The sequence below is a fragment of the Lissotriton helveticus genome, chromosome 10 (genome assembly GCF_964261635.1).
Source record: "Lissotriton helveticus chromosome 10, aLisHel1.1, whole genome shotgun sequence".
NCBI lineage: Eukaryota > Metazoa > Chordata > Amphibia > Caudata > Salamandridae > Lissotriton > Lissotriton helveticus.
Window position 1 is genome coordinate 255,048,470 of NC_136071.1, and position 21,109 is coordinate 255,069,578.

The 21,109-nt window shown below is 44.0% G+C and overlaps 1 protein-coding gene across 1 annotated transcript in view; it reads right to left on the minus strand.

Annotated features, from left to right (window-relative positions):
* The window catches only part of OXSR1 (oxidative stress responsive kinase 1), a 633,421-nt gene that overhangs the window by 199,739 nt on the left and 412,573 nt on the right, over window positions 1-21,109 (minus strand). Inside the window, exon 10 of the mRNA XM_078665259.1 lies at window positions 6,340-6,405. Coding sequence (XP_078521385.1) covers window positions 6,340-6,405 — 66 coding nt within the window. The remainder of the gene's footprint in view (window positions 1-6,339; window positions 6,406-21,109) is intronic.

The following is a 21,109-nucleotide window of genomic DNA, read 5'->3' on the forward strand; positions in this document are numbered from 1 at the left end:
ATGCTGAGTAGCTCGTGATACCAGACTCTCCATGGCCAATGAAGAGCCACAAGGATGACTTGGGCTCGGTCGTTCCTGATCTTCCTTAGAACTCTGGGCAAGAGTGGTATGGGCGGAAAGGCATATAGAATGCCTGTGCTCCACTCAAGATGAAAAGCGTCTCCTATCGAGAGCCGCCTTGGAAAATCCTGTGCACAGGACTGCTGACATTGTGTGTTCTCAGGGAAGGAGAAAAGATCCAACCAAAGGCTCACCCCACTGTCTAAAGAGACAAAGCACCACCTCCAGTGGGAGACTCCATTCGTGATCCGCTAGGCATCAATGGCTGAGCTAGTCTGCTCTGGTGTTCAGAGACGGCCGCTGTTAAAGTACCAGAAATTATGCCCTTGTGTTTCAGCCATGTCCAGAGATGTAGGGTCTCCTGACAAAGGATCCACAACCCCACCGATTTGTTGCAGTTCCACATGGCCGTTCTGTTGTCCATGAAAACCTGTACTAGCCATCGCTTGATAGAGGTTAGAAAGGCTTTCAATGCAAGTCTGATGGCATGGAGCTCCAGAAGGTTGATGTGGAGTATGGATTCCACTGGAGATCAGAGTGCTATGATCTCCACCTCTCCCAGATGGCCGCCACATCCCAGGATGTGGCGCATCTGTCACTACTGAGAGATCTGGTCAGGAAAGGAAGAGGAGTCGGTCTTTGACCCAATCTCTGTTCGTTAGCCACCACTGTAGATCTTTTGCAGTTCCCTCGGAGATCAGGACGCTGTCTGAAAGGTTCTGTGGATGTTGTGGCCAATGAAACTTCAAGTCCCACTGCAGTGCTTGCATATGCATTGGGCATGAGTTATCAGCAGTATATAGGAGGCCATGAGTCCCAACAGCTTCAGGGTCTCCCTCACCGAAATTCAGAACAGAGGCTGAAACATCTGTATCATAGACTGAATATCCTGGACTCGCCGCTTGGGAGGATAAACCCGAACCTGCACTGTGTCCAGAACAACTCCAACGATAGAGAGCTTCTGAGCGGTAGTCAGGTGTGACATTTATAGGAAACCACTGCAAGTTCAGGAGATCTGCCATAGTTTGGAGGTGGTGGACAACCACCTGGTACGAGCCTTCTTTCAACAGCCAGTCATCGTGACAGGAAGATTGGCACCCCTGAGCTCCACAGATGAGCTGAAACTACCACCATCATCTTGGTGCTAGTGAGGACGAAGGGGAGCAAGGTGAATTGAAAGTGCTTATGACCTTTACGTGAATCGCAGGTAACATGTATGGGTAAGTAGAGTGGGAATATGCACGCTGCAAGTCCAACGCTACCACTGACTCTCCCGGGTTCAGGGCAGACAGGACTTGAGTGATCATAAATATTTTGAATTCCTGCTTCTTCAGGAAGAAATTGAGAGGGCGCAGGTCTAGGGAAGGAAAAATACCTCAGTCCTTATTGGGCACCAGAAATTAGTGGGTATAGCAGCCATGACCTTCTTCTGCTGACGGCACCCCCTCCATGGCTCCCTTGGCCAAGAGAGCCACCACTTCAAGGCGGAGTAAGGATAAATGGTCCTCCATGAGCCTGTCGCAAGTGGGTGGCATGGGTGGAGGAGTGGTTTGTAGGGGACGGAGTAGCCCCTACAAACAATGCAGAGAGCTCAACGGTCAGATGGTAGTGACTTCAAGTAATGGAGGTGATAGCATATCCTGTCTTCCACTGGTTGCCTATGATGGTTGGAGGGGAAACGGAAGCAGCTTGGAGGCTGATGGGAGAGTGGTGGACTGGCCCGACCTCTGGCTGCCTTACCCACATGGTCTGTGAGTACAGCGTCCTCGGCCATGCATGGGCTAGGAAGCCTGCGTGCAGTGGTGGCTGGGCGCATAGAGACGTGCCTTGAAATCCATTCTGTGGCCACAAAAAGAGCAAAAGGCGGACTGGGGCTGGTGAGGGGCCATGGAAGGGCCCAAGGACTTGGCCGTAGCTCTGACATCCTTGAAGCCCTCAATCGTCAAGTCTGCCTTGTCTCCGAAGAGACGGGATCCATCAGAGGGCATGTCCAACAGCATAGCCTGGACATCTTCTGAAAAGCCAGTCTTTAGCCAGGCATGGCGCCATACATCTGCTGACTGAGTAACCGCTCTGCATAGTGAGTCGTTCGTGAGTAGCCCACTGCGTCTCTCCCATCAGCAATAGCTTGGGGAATATGGTTTGGGACTCCTCTGAGACAGCAGGCAGCATCTGTGCAACAGACTCCCAGATTGAATTGAGTAACAGCCCATAAGGCCCATGGTGTTCATTGTCCGAAGTACCAGGCTAGCGCAAGAAAAATTTTTCTTGCCCATGGTGTCCTGCCTTTAGAATTCTCTATCCAATGCGGTAGTAGGGAATGCACCAGGATTTACTCAGGTAGTGGAGGGCTTGGACCATCAAAATCTCCAGAGTAGGGTGAGGAAGTTGGGATCCCCTGGAGCAGGGTAATGGCAGCGGGCATTTGTCCTGTTTACAAGAGCCCCTGTACAGGGCTTGGAGCAGGCCCCAAGCAGGAGGTCATGAGGGCTTCATTAAATGGGAGAAGCAGTTCTAAAGGGTGGTTCCTGGCTGAAGCACCTCCGTCAAGACATTAGTCGTGACAGCCACGGAGGGCAGCGTGAGGTTCAGAACTCCGCTGCGCTCCTCGCCACCAAAGCAAATGAGGCTCTCTCCTCCATAGACACGGTAGGAGGAGAGACCAAGCCAGTATCTGGGGAGATGTCCGTTCCACTGGCATCCGCCAAATCCTCACACCACGTGTCTTCAATTAGATCTAGGGACTGGTATTTATAAGGGTCCAGTGGTCCCTCCCAATGTTTTTCACATCCAAGCCCATAGGAATAGGGCTCAGGCTCTGGCCTGGAGGGCATGTCTCCAGTTGGCACCGGAGTCAGCGTTGGGCAGCACCCATCGGGTACTTTGTCTGAGGCAGATATAAAAAGGGGGACATGACGCTGGGAGTGTCGCCCGATGGGCCAGTGAAAGGAATGTTGAAGTGGCTAGACCTGTGCAGATCTGGATCCATCTGTGGAGACAAGAGACCAGATTGACACCAAATGTGAACCAACATGTGGAAGACCAGTAGGACCCCAAGGTGCTCCAGCGTGGACAAGCCGCCCACATATGAGGTGCACGGCCTCATAAAATTATAGAAGTTGGGCAGCGGTCGCTTCAACTCCCGGATACTTGGGAAAGCACAGCGAGGGCCCAGGTCCAGACTTAATCGTGGAGCCAGGTCATGAGTGTTAATGCTCCCTGATCGTGACAAATGACATGGACGGACGTGGATAAGTCGAAGACTACTTCCTCTTCTTTTTCTAGTGGGACTTACCGGAATGGGTCGACTGACTGCAATGAAAATCGATGGCTTAGTGACTGGTCCAGGTGACCTTTCTCTGAACCTGGAGCTAGACTGTCATGGCGACTCACGTAGATAGTCAAGAAGCTTGAGGGATCGCTCCCTCAAGGTCTTGGGGCTCATGGTGCAACAATCGTCACAGGTGTTGGTGTCATGGTCGCACTCAAAGTACCAGACAGACTACGTGCAGGACCTTCACTGATATCTGTCAGTGACAGGCACTGCAGGGCTTCAACTCAGCCTTCCCTTACCTGTTGACATCCATGCCATACCAAGAGACAAGTCTCAAAAAAACCTTGGCAAAAAGTAGAAAAAAGGACAGTCAAAAAGTCACTGACGGTAATTCTCTCCACATATGTGCTAACTGGTGCGAAGAGAATTGACATCAGTGCACTGGGGTGGCGTCTATATAGGCACTGCAACACCACGAGTAGTGGAACTATGCCACCTACCGGCATGCAAGGGTACTGTGCATGAAAAATTTCCTGATCAAGTCCGACACCTGGCAATAATTCTAAGGTAAAGAATTTGCAGGTAGAGTCTCTATCATATATATGTATACAGTTTTTAGGATGAGCCTGGGCAGCGCATGCGCTTCTCTGCAAGGCATGCTGTGCCCACTCTCCACCCATATTTTTCATTGTCTTGTGTCACTGTCCTTTGTAAATGATGGCTTCTAATTTGTTAATAGGTTTGTTAGTCCCTCTTTGGTCCTGCCTTGTCTTCATTTTTAACCTCCCATGAGGACAGGACCTTTTACTTTTGTTGTTACAGGGTATGTCTTATTTACCGTCTGTGAGCAGTATTTTCTTCAATAATTTGCTACTGCAGGCACGACATGTTTTCCTGCAATGGCGCTGCTTTGCTTAAACGTTTCAATTGATGTAATTTGTCTTTATTTTGGCAGCACGGCTCGCTTCAACTATAGCGGAGACACCTTTATTTTACTTGCAACTTGCTCCTTATAATGTGTTCTTTATGTTTTACAAGCACTGCAAGCTTAGGCAGCATGGCAGCCTGCTTCTCATTGCTGTTGCGCACCTTTTTTTCCTTGCCACTTGCTCCTTTTACTTTATGTATTTATTACATTTTTTATAAGCCGGACACTCTTTAACTATACCCCTTCTATTGTTTCGAGTTTTTCTGCCAGCGTTGCAGCTTGCTCCCCATTGCCGTCCTGCCCCCGGGCATGCACTACACTTTCAGCATTGCAAATGCTTGTTTGTATTTGGCTAAAAGGTTGTATTTTGTACCACTAGCTGTCAGCTTGGTCTCGTCATGGCACTGTAGAAGTAGCTCCGTCCTCACGCCTCACCGGCATTCCAGGGGTAGCAAGGATGGATGGTGCAGGGGGAGAGGACAAGGAGCTGGAAGTCTTGCTTGACAGTAAGATCTCGAAATGGTTTGGGGATGAATGTGGGGTCGGCAGCAGAGCCATAGTACTCACGGCGCAGGTACAATTGGAGCCCTGCTAGAAATCATTTAGAATTAGCTTTTCTATACAGCAAAACCATCCCTTGTGGGTGCTGAGATAGACTGCCATTCAAGAACGTCAAAAAGCGTACGATACAAGGGGCTTTATTGGTGGGGGGGGGGGGGGGGGGGCCCGCGAAGTCTAAGACCCGTCTGTAATACAAGCATTTGCAATGCAATAGTTCTCGCATTTGTGAGAGTTTAAGATATTAACATTGTAAATGGCTGTGCCTTTTATATAGGTTTTAAAAAACAAAACATTAATAAAAGGCAATCATTTGCAATGTCAATAGCTCAAGCTCACGTAAATGCAAAGGCTTGTTTCAATTGTTTTAGACATTTTATATATCGACAACACATTTTTTAAATGAAGCATTTTGAGGCTCTGAACAGTTGTAAGTACTGTACTACCACCGATTATTATAGATGGGAAGTAAGTGTATCCTGGGTCCTCTTGAGAATCTAAAATGTATCAGTATGGCTCTTATTAAGCACAATTTGATTAATCAAGATGCGGGGGATAGTACAACTTGTGTGATTTCTAGGTTTACCAATGATGGATGGGAATTTCATGTTGAGTAATTAGATTTGTGTGGATTAGGTAATTTGGAGGTTTTTATTGTTACATATGTTTTTGAAGCCCTGATGACCCTCCATGAGGGAATATGCATTGGCTTGAAACTATCTTTCCACTGAAGAATAAAAATGAACTAGATCATTTTATGACCCAGTTTTCTCAACGGAATCCGGGAACAGGAGTATTATACACTCTAATTACCTTAGAGTGTTTCCCTTCTTTTAAGTTTTAACTACGTGTGTTCAATGGGGTTGATTGGCAGATCAATGCTAGGGATGAAGCACCAACATTGGATCCGAAATTGAAACTTATATTAGTGTGGTAGGGCGTATCCCTTTCTGTCACAGATGTGGGGTTCTTATACTGAAATATTTCTTTCACCGTGACTTTTTAGAAGAACCACAAGAACTCACACCGTAATCACCATTGCGGCACCCATGCCCAGAATTACACTCTGGTACACAGACCTTGCTGTGGTGACAAAATGTTGAGTTCTAAAACTCAACCTGCACATATAAGGACTCCAAAATACTGACATACAATGTAGTAAAGGTGAGCATATCTGGCATTAAAAAAGTACATTAAATGTTCCCTAAAAATATTTACTATGACAAAGTGGCAGTCAATATTCTGGAGTTGGTACCCATTCAGGAAAATATCTTTAGTCGATATATGTAAATGTCGATATTTCTGACCTCAATATTTTGACCTATAACCTGAGATCAATGCAAACAATGTAGTAACATGTTCGTGGGTCCACCTACACGTGTTGCCTCTTACCTCCTTAAAAGTAAATTTGACAGACTGGAAGAAACTAATAATCATAAGAACTTCACAAAAATATTATCTATGAAGCAATAGCTTATTTCTATTTGCATAAGTTACATTTTATAAAAGGATAAAATACCTTTTTGGCACGTTCCGTGATAGTAGGAGCTCGCTGCATTAATTTTTCTTGTAAAAACTCTTTGTTCTAAAACACAAAAACAAGATTTCCAGTTTTATAGATAAATATGTCCCATTAGAAATTCAACATTATGGATCAACGTTCAAAGAAAATATGGATCAAAATGTTTCAATATACTTTAAGAAATAAAAGGTATTTCATGCAAGGCCTGTTACAGACAAAATAACACCTTTTATTCAATTAATATTTAGATCACCGGAACAGGTTTCGGGAGGGGGTGAGGGCGGTTAGAAAAATATGTTATATGTATTATGTTATATTATGTTTTATGTTATATTATGTTTTATATATATTATGAAAAATATGTTATATGTATTATGTTGTATTATGTTATATTATGTTATGTTATATGTATATGTAATATGTTATATGTATGTTATATTATATGTTATAAATATGTGGTATGAACTTAATTGAGGTGCTGATTTGTGTACAACAAAGAGGGCTACAAAAGTTTAACATCTACCACCCTTCGGGTACCTACAATAAACAGATTTTTTCAAAAACAGTTCAGATACTGTTAGACTCATTCTGAAGATCTATCAAAAGCTACGTATTATTCAGGCACTATAGAATAATTCTGCGAATCTCAATCTACATTTGAAGCACTTGATGGGGAAAGGACGAAAACTACTTCTTAAGATTACGATATTCGCAGAGCAAGAAAAGCTTAAAAAGCAACAGCATAAAAACAGCTTAACGGGTCAGTGAAGTTTTGGGCTGTTGCAAGGCGGGTGAAGACAGTTTTGATAGTCACATTTAATGACTGGCACACTTTAAAAAGTCACAATATTTCTCACCTCCTATACGGATACGAAGGCGATTTAAAAGAAATAGCTACTTACCAGTAACTACAGCTGTCTAGCAATGCCATCTTTTACGGATTCACATGACTCAGTCATACCCAGTAGTGAAGCTGGAGTCACACAGTGACCTTTCAATAACAGTATCAAAGAGATTGCATGCGGCATAGTAGAAGCAGTCACTTTAGTAGCACAACCACCTCATAAAAAAAAAAAAACTGAACTCAATTTCCTGAGTAAGCACTAAACCGACACGCCCCCCCCCCCCCCCCCCCCAAACCAACCCCGGCTCCCCCACCCGCCAGGCCTTCCACAAGTCAGATTTCTAAAGCACTACAAGTGTAAGTGCCGAATGATGTCCTAAACCTAGGTAAAACTGCCAATTGTACCTTAATGGAAATATATATTTAAGCACTGCTAGAGTTTGATGCAGGAGATAAAGCAGAATTTGATGCAGTTGTACTGCAATTTTACCGAGAATGGGTTTCTGAGGCCAGAGACCTGAATGATCCAATCTGGCTTGATCAGCTTTAATAGTGGAAGCAGCCCTGCCCTGGGCTAGAGCATCTCAACAATCCTGCTGAATGTCAAATTGTGCAAACTCCAGGTGTTCAGTAGTTATACTTGTATCAACAAAAGAGGAAGGGAATGGAACAAACACTTCTACTCCCCATCTCAGGTTCCAAACGGGTGCCTAGCTTCAAGGACAGTGTGTCATTTCGCTACCACCCCCCTCCCGAGACCCATGGTGCCCTGATTTTTTTGCACCTACTAATAAACTCTGTTCCGCTCCAATGTGAAGGAATCCAGATACAGTGTTGTTATACCTTTTTAACACTAGCAATCTCTGGTCAGGGTGGGCCTTAGCGCGCCCATAATGCCAGGGTTCACCACTACACTTCACTGGTCCTGACGAATGCCTGACTAATTGCTCACACATAGGCAGAAACATGTCGACCACACCTTAGGGATAAAACTGGACTTTTAATTTCGGTCCTTTATCCTACACCTTTGTTTTTACTCCTGTCCATTTGGCAAAACTAAAACTATTTTTTGGACACAATTTGGACATTTTTAACTCACTTATTTCACACTTCACCAATCACTCAACCAGCTTCGCAGTAAACTGGCGTTGCAGCACACTAGGGTGGCATTCAGCCACTCCTGGTGGGGCCCTATGATAAAGCATGTCACCAACTAGGTTGGTGAGTGAAGGCTTTCTGAATAACCTGAATTGGTTTCCCTCACAGGTAATTTCTACCGTGAGTGTTGTTACATGCTTGCTCTTCTTTGACCTATATTGGTAATACACTCCTTTGTTGATTTCTTGAGTTCAGTAGTTATACCCATAAGTTCAAATACAGAGGGTCGTGATGTATAGTCTGTCCATAGCCCCTCGAAAAGAGATTGTTTTTTCAGAGTGATAGGTGGAACTCTTGAGAGTTAAAGAAGTAATGTGAACCAAAACTGCTGAACCCAAACTGAGGAATTTACAGCTAGTCAGAATGGTTCTCTTTGCTGAGAACCATTGTAATCAAGAAGAGAAGTGGAGGAAAGGCATTTGCAAACGTCTTGTCCTATGAGATCGAAAATGCATCAACCCACATTCCCCTAATGCAATTGCCTGCTCACGAGGTATAGGAATTTCTTGCTCCATGATGTCACAAACAAGTTTGGTGCTGGATGATCCCCATTTGCAAAAGACTGTAGCCGTCCACTCCTGATTTAATTCCCATTAGCGGTATATGCTTTCAGTCTTGCTGAGAGCATTTGCCCAAGTGTTCCTGACTGCGGGGAAGGGATTCTGCTCTTGATGAGATTTCTTTTATCTTTTGCCCAATCATAAAGGAGGCTTTTTTCAATAGTGGACGTTATCTGGTGCCGCCCTATTTGCTGATATAGAACACCATAGGGGTGTTGTCTTTACTTACCATCTAAGCAGGACTGGTGATTTTTTCAATCTGGGAGGAAACAATTGTAATTACTTTTGGACAGCTCGGAGTTCCAGGATGTCTGTGGGAAGATTCTTCTCCTGGATTGTTCTCAACCCCTTGGTTCCAGTTCCTGAAAAAGGGCAGCCCACTACTTCCATGATATGTCTAATGTCATGATCAACTGGGATACTTGCAGGCGAAAGAGCAACCTTTTTGTGAGAGCTGATCTCTCCAACCACTAGGTCAAGGCAGCTTTGAACGTGGTTGAGACTTGAATTGGATTGTCGAAACATCCAGTCAATTAGAGCAACAGGCCGTGGAATTACTCCTATAGAGGCCACATACACAGCCTGAAAAAAGTTACCAGTGGAAAACAAGATGATATCTAGCCCAACAATGACTTGAACAGCTAGACATTGGTTTTCAACTTTTTTGTAGGTAAGTGACTGAAGACGCACAAGTCTTCCACCAACAGATCGGCTTTGCCATGCTTGGTGTTAAGGAGGGTGACTAAAACAGGACTGAAGTTGTGGGCCTGAAGCTGAAATTGGCTATGTTGATGGCCAGACCCAGACTACCAAATCATTTCATACATTCTTTTGTGGATGTGTCTGCTTCTCAAAAACTATCTTCCTTGATCAGTCACTGGTCCGAATACGGACAGATTTAAAATCTTTCATGACAAAGAAACACCAGTGTAGGAATATAAATGGCCTAGGAAACAAAATCAATGATACACAACTATTATTGTATTTTCAAAAATGTGATCTTATTGCACTCCAAGAAACCTGGTTAGACCAACCGCATCAATTACAAGGCTAAGCATATCATCTGCCGGCGGCCAGAAGTGCCAAATTTGGGCATTTAAAAGGTGGGCATAATCTACACTTCAATAAGGAGTTTAAACGCAATAAAGGAATTGGAAATTAAACAGTCAAACAACGGTATAAATGCTATAATACTGGACCTAGGAGGAAACAAACCCAATCATAAATTAAATTTACTAAATATATACATCCATCCTTGAGAGAAAAAAGCAGGGATGAAACTCTTGGTCTCGGAACCAACAAGGATAATGTCAGAGGAGAAAACCCCGATCATCATCATAACAGGGGATTTTAATGTGCACCTCTTGGGGCCCCGGACTAGGGACCCCTCATTGGAAGAGCAGTTCTCGGCATGGGGTATCCCACACCAAGAAGGGATCAAATGGGGTACGCAATCTAGGCACGAAAATGAATTTTTAAAGGACCTAGAACATCTGAACCTGGTGGCACTAAACGGAAGCTTTCCAAAGGACCGTCTGCCGGCAGCAACTATTGATAACTCATCAGCTACCACAATAATAGACTATACATTTTCATCATTGCCACTGGTCAGCAAAATCGCTGATTTCCGAATAGGAACAAAGGATGCTAGCGATCACTTCTCTCAAGAGATCATACTAAATATACAAGGTGCAATGCCAATCCTGCCAGTAGGAAATCCGAGCGTGATTTTCACAGTAATATCACAAAAGAATAAAATGCAATACCCGCAACCTGGAAGGCTTCAAGACTGAAGCAAAAAACCTTTGGAAGGAAGGCAAAATGATGCACATTGGTATCTTAAGCCGCTGGGAAACCTTCATCAACAGCCTTGGGGCAGCCCACACAAAAAGAGAAAATGCCTGTGTAGCAACTGAAGGACAATTACAAAAGAGGCCAATCCCTGCATCTTACAGTGAGCAAGGTAACGATTTGACAACTAAGCAAAAAAACAGTCTAAAGGCTCCCCAAAAGAGATTTAAATAGATCACTGCGGCGGCTACGTCAAACGGGCCCAGATGAGGCCGTCCAAGAGGAATTAAAAAATCTAAAAACCACCATAAAAATTCATCTGGCACCTGAAAAGGGAGAAGGAGAATAAGCTATGGGCCAAACTATTGCATGATGCAAAAACAAGCAGTGCAAGGTTTTGGCGCACCGTGAATACTTTTCAGAATTCAAGAGAACCCTGTATCAACTCACACCTGACAGAAGAAGCATGGGCTAACTATCTCTGGCATCACTTCAACACTGCACCATCGGGCACTATGAACGAGCCACAAGAATCCAGTAGCCGTATAATTGACTGGGCTACATTACCGGAGTCAGAACCTATGGCCTTCACGGACAAAAAGATTATGAAAAGGATAGCGACAGGCAAAGCATTGGGGCCCCTGGGCTCTAATGGCATCCCACCCATCATGTACAAGCAAGATCTGGAATATTGGGCAGCAGCACTATTGCCACTTTACAAACAGATTTTAGAAGCGGAAATAATACCAAACTCGTGTAAGGGGTCAATAATATCTCCAATCTACAAGAAAGGCATCAAAAGCAAAGCATAAAACTACAGGCTGTTGCCTTAATAGACAACAATGCCAAATATTATCAGGGGTGTGGAATTTATTAAAATATCTACTTGTCCATAGGGCAGGTTGCTTCATAAATCTACTTGTCCTGTAACAAAATCCACTTGTCCCTTTGGTGCCATGTAGTGCGGCGACAAATTATGTCAGCAATCTCATTATATAAGAGCTCTGATATAGCTTCTCGGATTATGCCAGGGCTCATACCATAATAGTGTATGAATACTTGCAATGCCCTTGTGTTGCCAAGTTTCCACAGATCTACCTACTCGGGCTGAAGGTAGTGGTAAGCAATAGTTCCAGTGTTAGAATGCCCTTTTGTGTCTGTGCAAACCTACTAATTTGCATTTTTAAGGGTTTTCAACAACTCTTCTCTAATCTTTTCCCATACTGAGAAATGTTGGAAATGTACCCCTGACAAAGGCAGGCATAAGCCTTCTTCCAGAGTTGGGAAAAAGTTGTTGGATGGACAGAGAATTTTCAACCACTTGCATGAATAAATCTACACATGCATATCTGCTCATGCTAAAATGCAGTTCACAAATATTTTCTAGAAGTACTATTTTTTGTCCTACTTTTGTGAATTCTTGGGAATACACAAAAGCTGTATAGCTGCACTTAATGCAAGGACATATACCATGGGTGCACTTTTGAGACTTTCTTTATAATTAGGCCCTTAATTTAGTCTGGGCATGACCTTTTACGTTTATTAAAATTCTGTCTCTCTTTCTGTTTCTGCTGGCTTGACTGTGAGTGACAGCATTCCGCTCTTTCGCAAAGAGCATATCGGAACACAAAGTAGTTTTGTTCAGTGCCAGTAACTAGTGTGGCAATGTGTGCTTTTTGAGACCAAAAACTATTTTTGCTTTTGCCAATGTTTGTTATAATGGTGAGTGCCCGGCAGTTCACACACCAATAAGATTTTACAAAACTCATGTCAAAACAAGTCAGAGTGACAAAACTAAAAAGCTTACCACCAATTTTAGACCCACTTATTTTGCCAATGCTTGTTTATTTTTGTTTCCCATAATCTTATTTAATCTGGTTACACTGATTTACCATTATGAATATTTTTGCGAAAAACTATCATGCACCAACACATGTTACTAAATGATGCTGCAAAGAAATGGTACCTGATATTTTACAGTAGTTTAGCTAAATGTTTTTTTTTCCTGCTTTAATTTTATTGTCAATATTTTATTTTGAAAGCAAAGAATCATCAATCTTGCTTTCAAGCTTCTGCAAATATTTGCATCAGATCAGAGAGCATTCTGGGATTAGATATAGCCTCATATTTCTAAACTTTGAAAATGTGTGTACACATTTTTATACTGGAACCAATGTCGGTAGTGCAGTCAGAGCTTATAACATTTACGTAGAGCGCTCACACTAATAATAAAGGCTTTCAATTAATGAACCATAAATACAAGTTCGAGCAGCATTCACATTTGACAAAAATATTACCTTAACTGCAGACAGTGCCCTTCTCTGATCCATAATGTTGTACTGCACACTGGCATACAAAGTGTTTGTGCTGTAGGGGGCTGGGCCTACTTGTCCCAAGGACAAAATCCACATTAAAAACGTGTTGCCCTTGACCCCAAACAATATGTCCTGGGCGTCGGCTATAGGAATTCCACATCCCTGTATTATGCTAGCCTTTTATTGGACGAGCTTCCTGACTGGGCTGCTGAAAAGGCAGTAATCCCTATTAACCAAATAGGCTTTTGTAAACACACCGGAACAACATCAAATATCCTCGCCTTATCTTTTCTAATAGATGCTGACAATACACCCAACCACCCACTCTTCATCTGCTTCATCGATTATTTATCTGCCTCTGATAACATCAATAGGAATAAATTATGGGACAAGCTATCGAAAAGAACAATTCCATCTGCTTTATCGTCTCCGCTGATTTTACTCCATACTGACATGTGGGCTAAATTAAGCTGGGAGCCAGCGACTGCCAGTCGAGAAACGTTCAGATGACTAAGGGCCTTACACAAGGCTGTGTCCTGGCCCAACTTTATTTAACCTCTTTATGTCATATCTCACCCGGAGTTAGATAACTGCAACTCCTATGCTCCTAAATTGGGAGGTTTTAACCTCTCAAAATTACTTTATGCTGACGTTTCCCTAATAAGCCGCACGTTGATTGGCCTACAACATCTGATTGACCCAACGTACAGCTACTCGTCTACAAATGAATGAAGCATAAACTTCGAGGAAACTAAGGTGATGGGAATAAACTCCAAGAGGAGCACATACAGATACCGCTGGAAACTAGGAGGATCCCCACTGGAAACCATTGAAGAGTATAAGTATCTGGGTATAATAGTGGACAGTAAAGGCATGTTCCAGCAACAGAAAGAAGAAATAGGAAGGAGAGGTAATGCAACGGCGGTAGCCCTAAAAAACCTTAACTCAAAATCGCGGGACCCAGGCTCCCCCCTTTGCTACAGGTGATCCAAGCTAAATTTATACCCACGATCACCTACAGAAGCGAATGCCTACGAGGAGGTGATGCACGGATCTTGGACAGCACATTAGCGAGGGCAATTGAGAATCATATTCAATCTTCCTAAATATACATCGCCGGCACCAATAAGACTTGAATTGGTCTTCAGAACTAACAAATAGCGCGGAAGGGCGCCTATGTCAAATGCTGGCACAAAATAAAGGGAGCGGATCAGACGACTTTGAACACCTTCCTCTGAAATGGGCTTGAATAAAAAAAAAATTTAAAAGGCAGTGCGGCAATGGCCTACCTACAAAACTTAATAAACAACTTGGCTCTACGAAATCTCTGGGAGAGCACTGGATTCCATAAAACCTTCAAAGAGCTGGTAAACAAAGCAGTAACAATTATTTCACTTGTTGATGATGATTGGAGCCTTATATAGCGCAACTTAGCCCATAGGCGTCAAGGCGCTGAGGGTGGATAGAAGTCAGTGTGGAGGGGGAGGAGGCGTGCCGACTAGCAATAGAATTCACTGAAGAGCCAAGTCTTCAGGACCTTCCGGAAAAGGAGATAGGATGATTGAGCCTTAAGATCCACAGGAAGGGAGTTCCAAATCCTTGGAACGAGGGAGGAGAAGGCCCTCCTGCCCCACCTTGCTTTGGTACTTCTGGGTATGGCAAGGAGATTTTTATTCGCTGAGCGAAGGGCCCTGCCGGGGGTATGACGGGACACCAGAGAACAAATACCTTCTGCCCCAAGTCCATGCAGGGCGCGGTGAGTAAGGCACAAGGCCTTAAATTCAATCCTTGCTTGCACAGGGAGCCAGTGCATGTTTTTCCTGATGGAGGAGCCTGATGACCGCCTAGGAGCGTCAAAAACGAACCTTGCGGCCGCGTTTTGTATAATCTGGAGACGCTGGACAAGTTGTTTATTAATTCCTAGATAGAGTACATTGCAGTAATCTAATCTTGAGGTTATGAGGGCCACCGTGACCTGGTTACGGGCTTCGATCGAGAGATAGTGGGCGATTTTCTTTAAGATTCGCAAGACCCCACAGCAGGGTGAGGCAGTCCTTCTAACCTGTGTGTCAAAGCGAAGCGAGGAGTCAAAAATTACACCCAGATTCCGGGCCAACTGAGAGGGCGTGGGGCAGGCACCTAGGGCGGAGGGCCACAGTCAGCAGACCAGGTCTCCTGCTTGCCTCCAAAAATGAGCACCTCCGTTTTCTCCCCATTTAACTTGAGGTAGTTTCTCGCCATCCAGTTCACAACTGCTTCCATGCAGGCTCTAAAATTACAGGCAGTGATGTCTGTGGTTTGCGAGATGGAGACCATGATCTGGGTGTCGTCCGCGTAAGATACGACTTCCAGACCAAAGGATCTGACCAGCCTGGCCAAAGGTGTTACATAAATATTAAAAAGCATGGGGCTCAGGGACGAGCCCTGAGGAACCCCACACTGCACAGGCTTGATGGGGGAAAGGTAGTTGCCCAGCTTGACCCTCTGTTCGCGTTTAGCCAGAAAAGATGTTAAAAGGCTACGCGCGGGTCCCTCCACTCCTATCTCCCCGAGGCACAAGGCCAAGATGGAAGGGGACAGGGTGTCAAAAGCGGCTGTGAGGTCGAGCAGGACCAGCAGGGTGGTCTGGCCACTGTCAACCTTAGCCCGTATGTTGTTAGTGACAACTGTGAGGGCGGACTCGGTGCTGTGTGCCTTCCGAAAACCGTGTTGGGATGGGTCAAGGAGGCTGGTGTGTTCCAAGAAGGCGCTCAAATGAGAGTTTAAGTGGGCTTCTAGCATTTTCGCAGGGAGCAGGGAGATAGGGCAAAAATTCTTGAGGATCCCTGGGCCTAGAGTGCGTTTCTTAAGGAGGGGTTTAACAATGGCTAGTTTCCACAGCTCCGGATAGACACCCTCGTGAATTGCCCGATTGATGACTTCCAGGAAGGGAGGGAGTAGAGTGTCTCTGCAATCCTTGAAGATTTTAAGAGGGCAGGGGTCAAGGGGCGATCCCGACTTGAGAGCATCCAGGTGCAGATTAAGTTGCTCTAAGGGAAAGTTGGTAAGATAGCTACCCTGAGGTCTGACAGAAATCATATCTGCAGAGGATCCCATCTGGTCGGGAGGGGCCACTTTTCGCATGGAAAAAGGTGGAAATTTGGTCGCAGAGGTCCTGTGAGGCAACAATGGGGTCAGGAGTTTGAAGGGCACACAGGGAATCCACAATTTTAAATAGATCCCGAGGGGAGCTGAGAGAGGTGGTAATTTTGATAAAGTGGGATTTCAAGCCTGGCTGAAGACGGCTGAAATGCCAGAAACCGGTCTTAGGAAGCTTGTTTCCGGTCCAGGGAAGGCATGGCTTGGCAGTTCGGGCTGGACTGTTCTCATGAGGCACATGGTCGGACTGATTTGCATATGGCCATGTCTGAACTGGGGTGGCAGAGTGGGCTAAAGAACGGTGATGGATTAAACCCAGATCTGTTGACTGGGTGTGAGTGTTTGATTGGTTCAGATGCTCCGTCCATCACCACCCCCTTAAATAAGGTAGAGCACAACAACCTCTGATGATGTCAGTACCACTGCACTTGCCATTTTTGGAAACCAGTATTGGCCGCACAAAGATTAATTTACAATTACCACTTTGGCTTTTTTACTCTCTTGCTGATTGGTGAACACTTTTTCCTCTCTGGCCTTCTAGCAGCAAGCCATGGTATGGAGCAATGTCTACCCACATTTGGTGCTTGTACCCGTTAACAATTGCAAGGGAATTTGCACTTTTAAACAAAGTCACAGCCAAGGCTAATACTTTTTCCCCCAAACTGTCCATCTTCTGACTCTTCGATTAAGCCTTAGACAACTGAGGCGTGCTACGGAGTTGTCCAGAGCTCTATTTTGTTGTCCAATCTAGGGATTATCTCTGAAATTGAAGCCAGTATTTGCATGTTTTTATACCTTCTTTCCATATGGGATAGACTATCAGGATTGTCTTCACCAATTTCCTGGATGCTTCTTTAAATTTGTAGAGGAAACAATAGGTTTTAATAAAGTCAAATATTTTTGACATCATTTCCACTAATGAGTGGAAACGGGCTATATTATTCAAAGTTAAGACAGCATGAGGAGGAGTAGATGCACTAGTTAGCACTAGTTACCAGAGCGATTTAGTCATCCCACAAATCAGATGGTGCAGCCACATTTGAAGAGCACTCCTCCTGTCCTAATCCTTTGCATCAGAGGTATCTGTATCCATGTGCTAAACCAATATTGGTGTAGGCAATGTTTGTGGATGAGGAGGCATTTGTGGTGGAAGACCAGGTGCTGGTTGCACTAAATCTGTCTGAGCTGGTGCCAAGAACCTTCCACATGAAAAGTAGGATGTTGATGCCCAGAATTATGTCTATGCAGATCATTAATAAGGCCCACTAGAACCCCAGCAATTGGCGGTTTCCTGGTAGGATTAGTCCTTGTTGATCTTATAATTTCTATCATAATGAGACTGTTCATAAATACAGAGAGATTAATGTTCCTCTTCATGTCTGCGGTCAGATTCTTCCAGTGGTCAATAGTTGTAATCACCATCTCTGTCATAGTCTTCACAGTTTCACATGACTCTGAGACAGACTATTGGCAGTTTCTAAAGGTCCTTCATCCGGAGATTCATCTTCTGTGTATACGAACTTTGCAGGAAGCTGATTATTTTGCTACGTGACATGTTTTCAGGAAGAAAGGATTTCTTGGCTAGGACCAGCCTTTCTCTCCTCTCATCATCTGTCAATATTGGTGTTGTCATCTGTGCCGCCATTGATGGTAAGGTGTCGGCAACGGTATAGGAGTTGGCAGGTGTACATAATGTAATTGTTGGGAAAGCTGATGGTGTTGTCACTGTAGGAAGAGCAACTATTTTCATTGATAGAACTGGTGCAGATGGGGGGGACTATGGCAGGAGTCATCAAGAAGAACATGGATGTCAGTTCACCCATGGATGAAGTGAAAATGGATGAATCCATCAAAGAGGGAGGAGCTGCAATGACAGTGGTCAACAGTCTGTCAGCCTCTTTTTGGAATGCACCTCGCAAGACTATTTTGAGGGTCTATTGAGATTCTTGGTGGATTTCTGCAAGGTCTATGAGGGTGGGGGGGGGGGGCTTTTCTGAAACACCTTTTCCAGATTTGCGAGTAATTCTGTGGCTTTTTTACCTTGTTTTGGTGTTACTGGAACAGACTCATCTGAAAGTACGTGGTCACTGGCCTTCTTCTGCAGCCACTTGAGAAGATGGCATCCCTGTTAATCAGGATTTCAGGTTAATATTTGCAGCAAATCTTGCAGTCTTTTGATTCATGCTGCAGGTGATGGCAGTAAATACAGTTTAAATGTGATCCAGCTGTTATAGCATAACTGTCTTCCAGGCAGAATTCCAAAGGATAGTTGAAAATGATACCTGAAGAGGTCAAATTTTGGTGACAAATGGTAAAATAGGGTGAGTGAAAGGTCCTTGACCAGAATATCGATATGGACTCCCTTCCTCATAACGTGCAGTACAACCTGAAGTATGGAAGCTTCTGGGATGTATGGAGGTCCACGAACTCTCAACCTCAAGGGCTGGAGTTTGGCTCTTTTCTATTAAGGTGTTGGTGTTACTAATGTACTTCTAATGTTTTCAGTCCAATTTTTGCTATTGTCACTGAAAGATCCTTGTGATACTCCGAGCTCAAGAAGAGGGAATAATCCAAGCATGTGTATCAAAGGAAGATCAAAAGCTTTGAATATGCTTCTATATTTATGTCAAAGTGAAAAATATTTGTACGCATGTATGTGGCATTTGTATAGCACAAACCTAGCCAAAGGCAGCGGAGTAATGTATAGGGTCAAAGGCAATGACAGTCAAATGGCTGGAGGTGTACAGAGCCATGTGGCTAAGAATGGTTAACACCTAAAGAAATTCAGAGGCTATTTTTCCCCACGCACCCCCACCTTTCCCTAATATATTGATCATAATCATATTTCACTACGGTATTTGTGTATTTTTGTCTGTATGGTAATACGTGCTACAGCTGACACATTCACCATCAATTAATACACAGAAAATGTAGCGGTTATATGGCAATATGTTCACCAACAGGTTTAAAAAGTTAAGAAACCATTTAATAGTGTTAGAGCACAGCTAGAATATTTTCCTACACTATCCTTTCTTACACTTGACGACAAAGCTGTATGGCTACGCAGCTATTGCACACACATCAAATTCGAGATAAATAAATAGAAAATAAAAGGGATAACTTCGGGAAAGAGAAACGCCGAATATAAATAGAAAATTGATTATCATTGGATCAGGAGTGTTTTTAACATTCGGGTTCGGGTGCAGGGTCTATAACGAGTACATCTGAAAATTGCACTGAAAAGGCAATATCATCTCTGGCCTTCATAGATCTTGGTGGGGTGCGGCTATTTATCTGGATGTTTGAGATCATCACCTTAGCACTGCTTAGCAAGGCAAATAACTTTAAAGTAGGTGCGAATATCATACATCAGTGATCGCTTAAGGGACCACTGCCGGAGACCCTGAGCTGTCTGTCCAAGCTGTTGATTAGTAACTGGGTCTCTCCAACACAATTAAAGCAGTTGTAACAAGCCTTCTGAAGGCTTCTGTGGGCTTCCTCTCAAACCATTGATAAACGTGCACCAAAGCCATGTTGGTGAGACAGTCTGTTCCTCAGGAGCACTGACAGACTCCGACGAAGGTCTGTAGGAGAACCAGAGGCAGCCCAAGAGGATCAGAGGCAACCCGTAGCAACATGCGAGGACATTACACAAAACTCCTCCGCTCTGCCTCGCCTAACTTGCAGCTATTTTCTTTTAACTAGATAACTGATAAACCTGCAGCGTGTTTTCCTCACTTACATAGGTAATGAATGACAGGCAAATCACTCATTTAGATGAGATTCTATACAGTGCAATGTTCACTTACCACATTCAGCATGTAATTGAAAGCGGTCAGGCTGAAAACCACCTCATGTAATTTGACCACTAAAGCGGCAATCTATTTTTTTACACGATGCAAGTATAGAGTAACATTTTCTTGGCTTAAAATCCCTACATACGTTAGACCGTTCTTTATCATTTTGCTTCAAGGCACGATACACATACTAGGTTTCCTATGTTTTTACAAATATGATGGAGCAACTACACTATTGGCCCATGGAGCTATATAGTTCCCAAAGAACAGTGTGGACTGTCGTTTTAAGACAACTGGATGACCCATGGAAGCAGGCACCCTCCTACAACAACCCACCATCAACGAGCAGGGGAGAGTTAGTGCTGGGGAGAAACCGTTTAGATTCTACCGCTGTGCTGAGGTCATAGCCCGCGGACTCGCCCTGGTAAAAAGAGGACTGACTTTCGTGGATATTGCCAATCAGAGCGACTCCTTGTGTACACTAGGAGAACTGACACAGAGGAAGTCAGGGCAACATTGGGGCTATACTTAAAAGGAAGGCAGTGGCAGGGATGACACCAAAGCTGGGTCTCACTTGCATTATGAAGAACCTGGGCACTTAGTTAGTATTCAGATCCCTCAGCTGCTCTATATATATTTATATTAATAAAGGGGGGAAACTGCTACATTGTTGAAACCTGCTTGTACATGTTCCCTTTAAATAACATTATGGAAAATTCAGTACTAAAATTAATTTTTTTAAAAGGAACGTTATAATCACAAAAAAACTGCAGTTCTGAAGAAGCAAGGGGCTGCACGCCGTTTTCTAGTCACTGAACACGCTCGACTTTTGCATCAGCTGATTTCCACAGACCCTGGATTGGCCTCGTGGGACGCCGTCGTTTATTGGGGCAGAGAAAGACTGCGCAACCTCTAATCAGACTGGTAAGGAGGAAGGAGAATGTGATAACTATTATTTATATACTTGGGGAACTTACCGCATACATATCCAGCGCAGTAGTGAGCACCAAATGTGGTGCCTGAGAGAGCATCAATTTAATTAGTGTACCTTAATTAAAAACATCAGGTGCCAGACAATTTCCACCCGCAGCCACAAACGTTCAACTGCAAAAAGCTTGCGTCAAGTAAACAATACATTATCGCAGCCAGATAATAAATAACAGC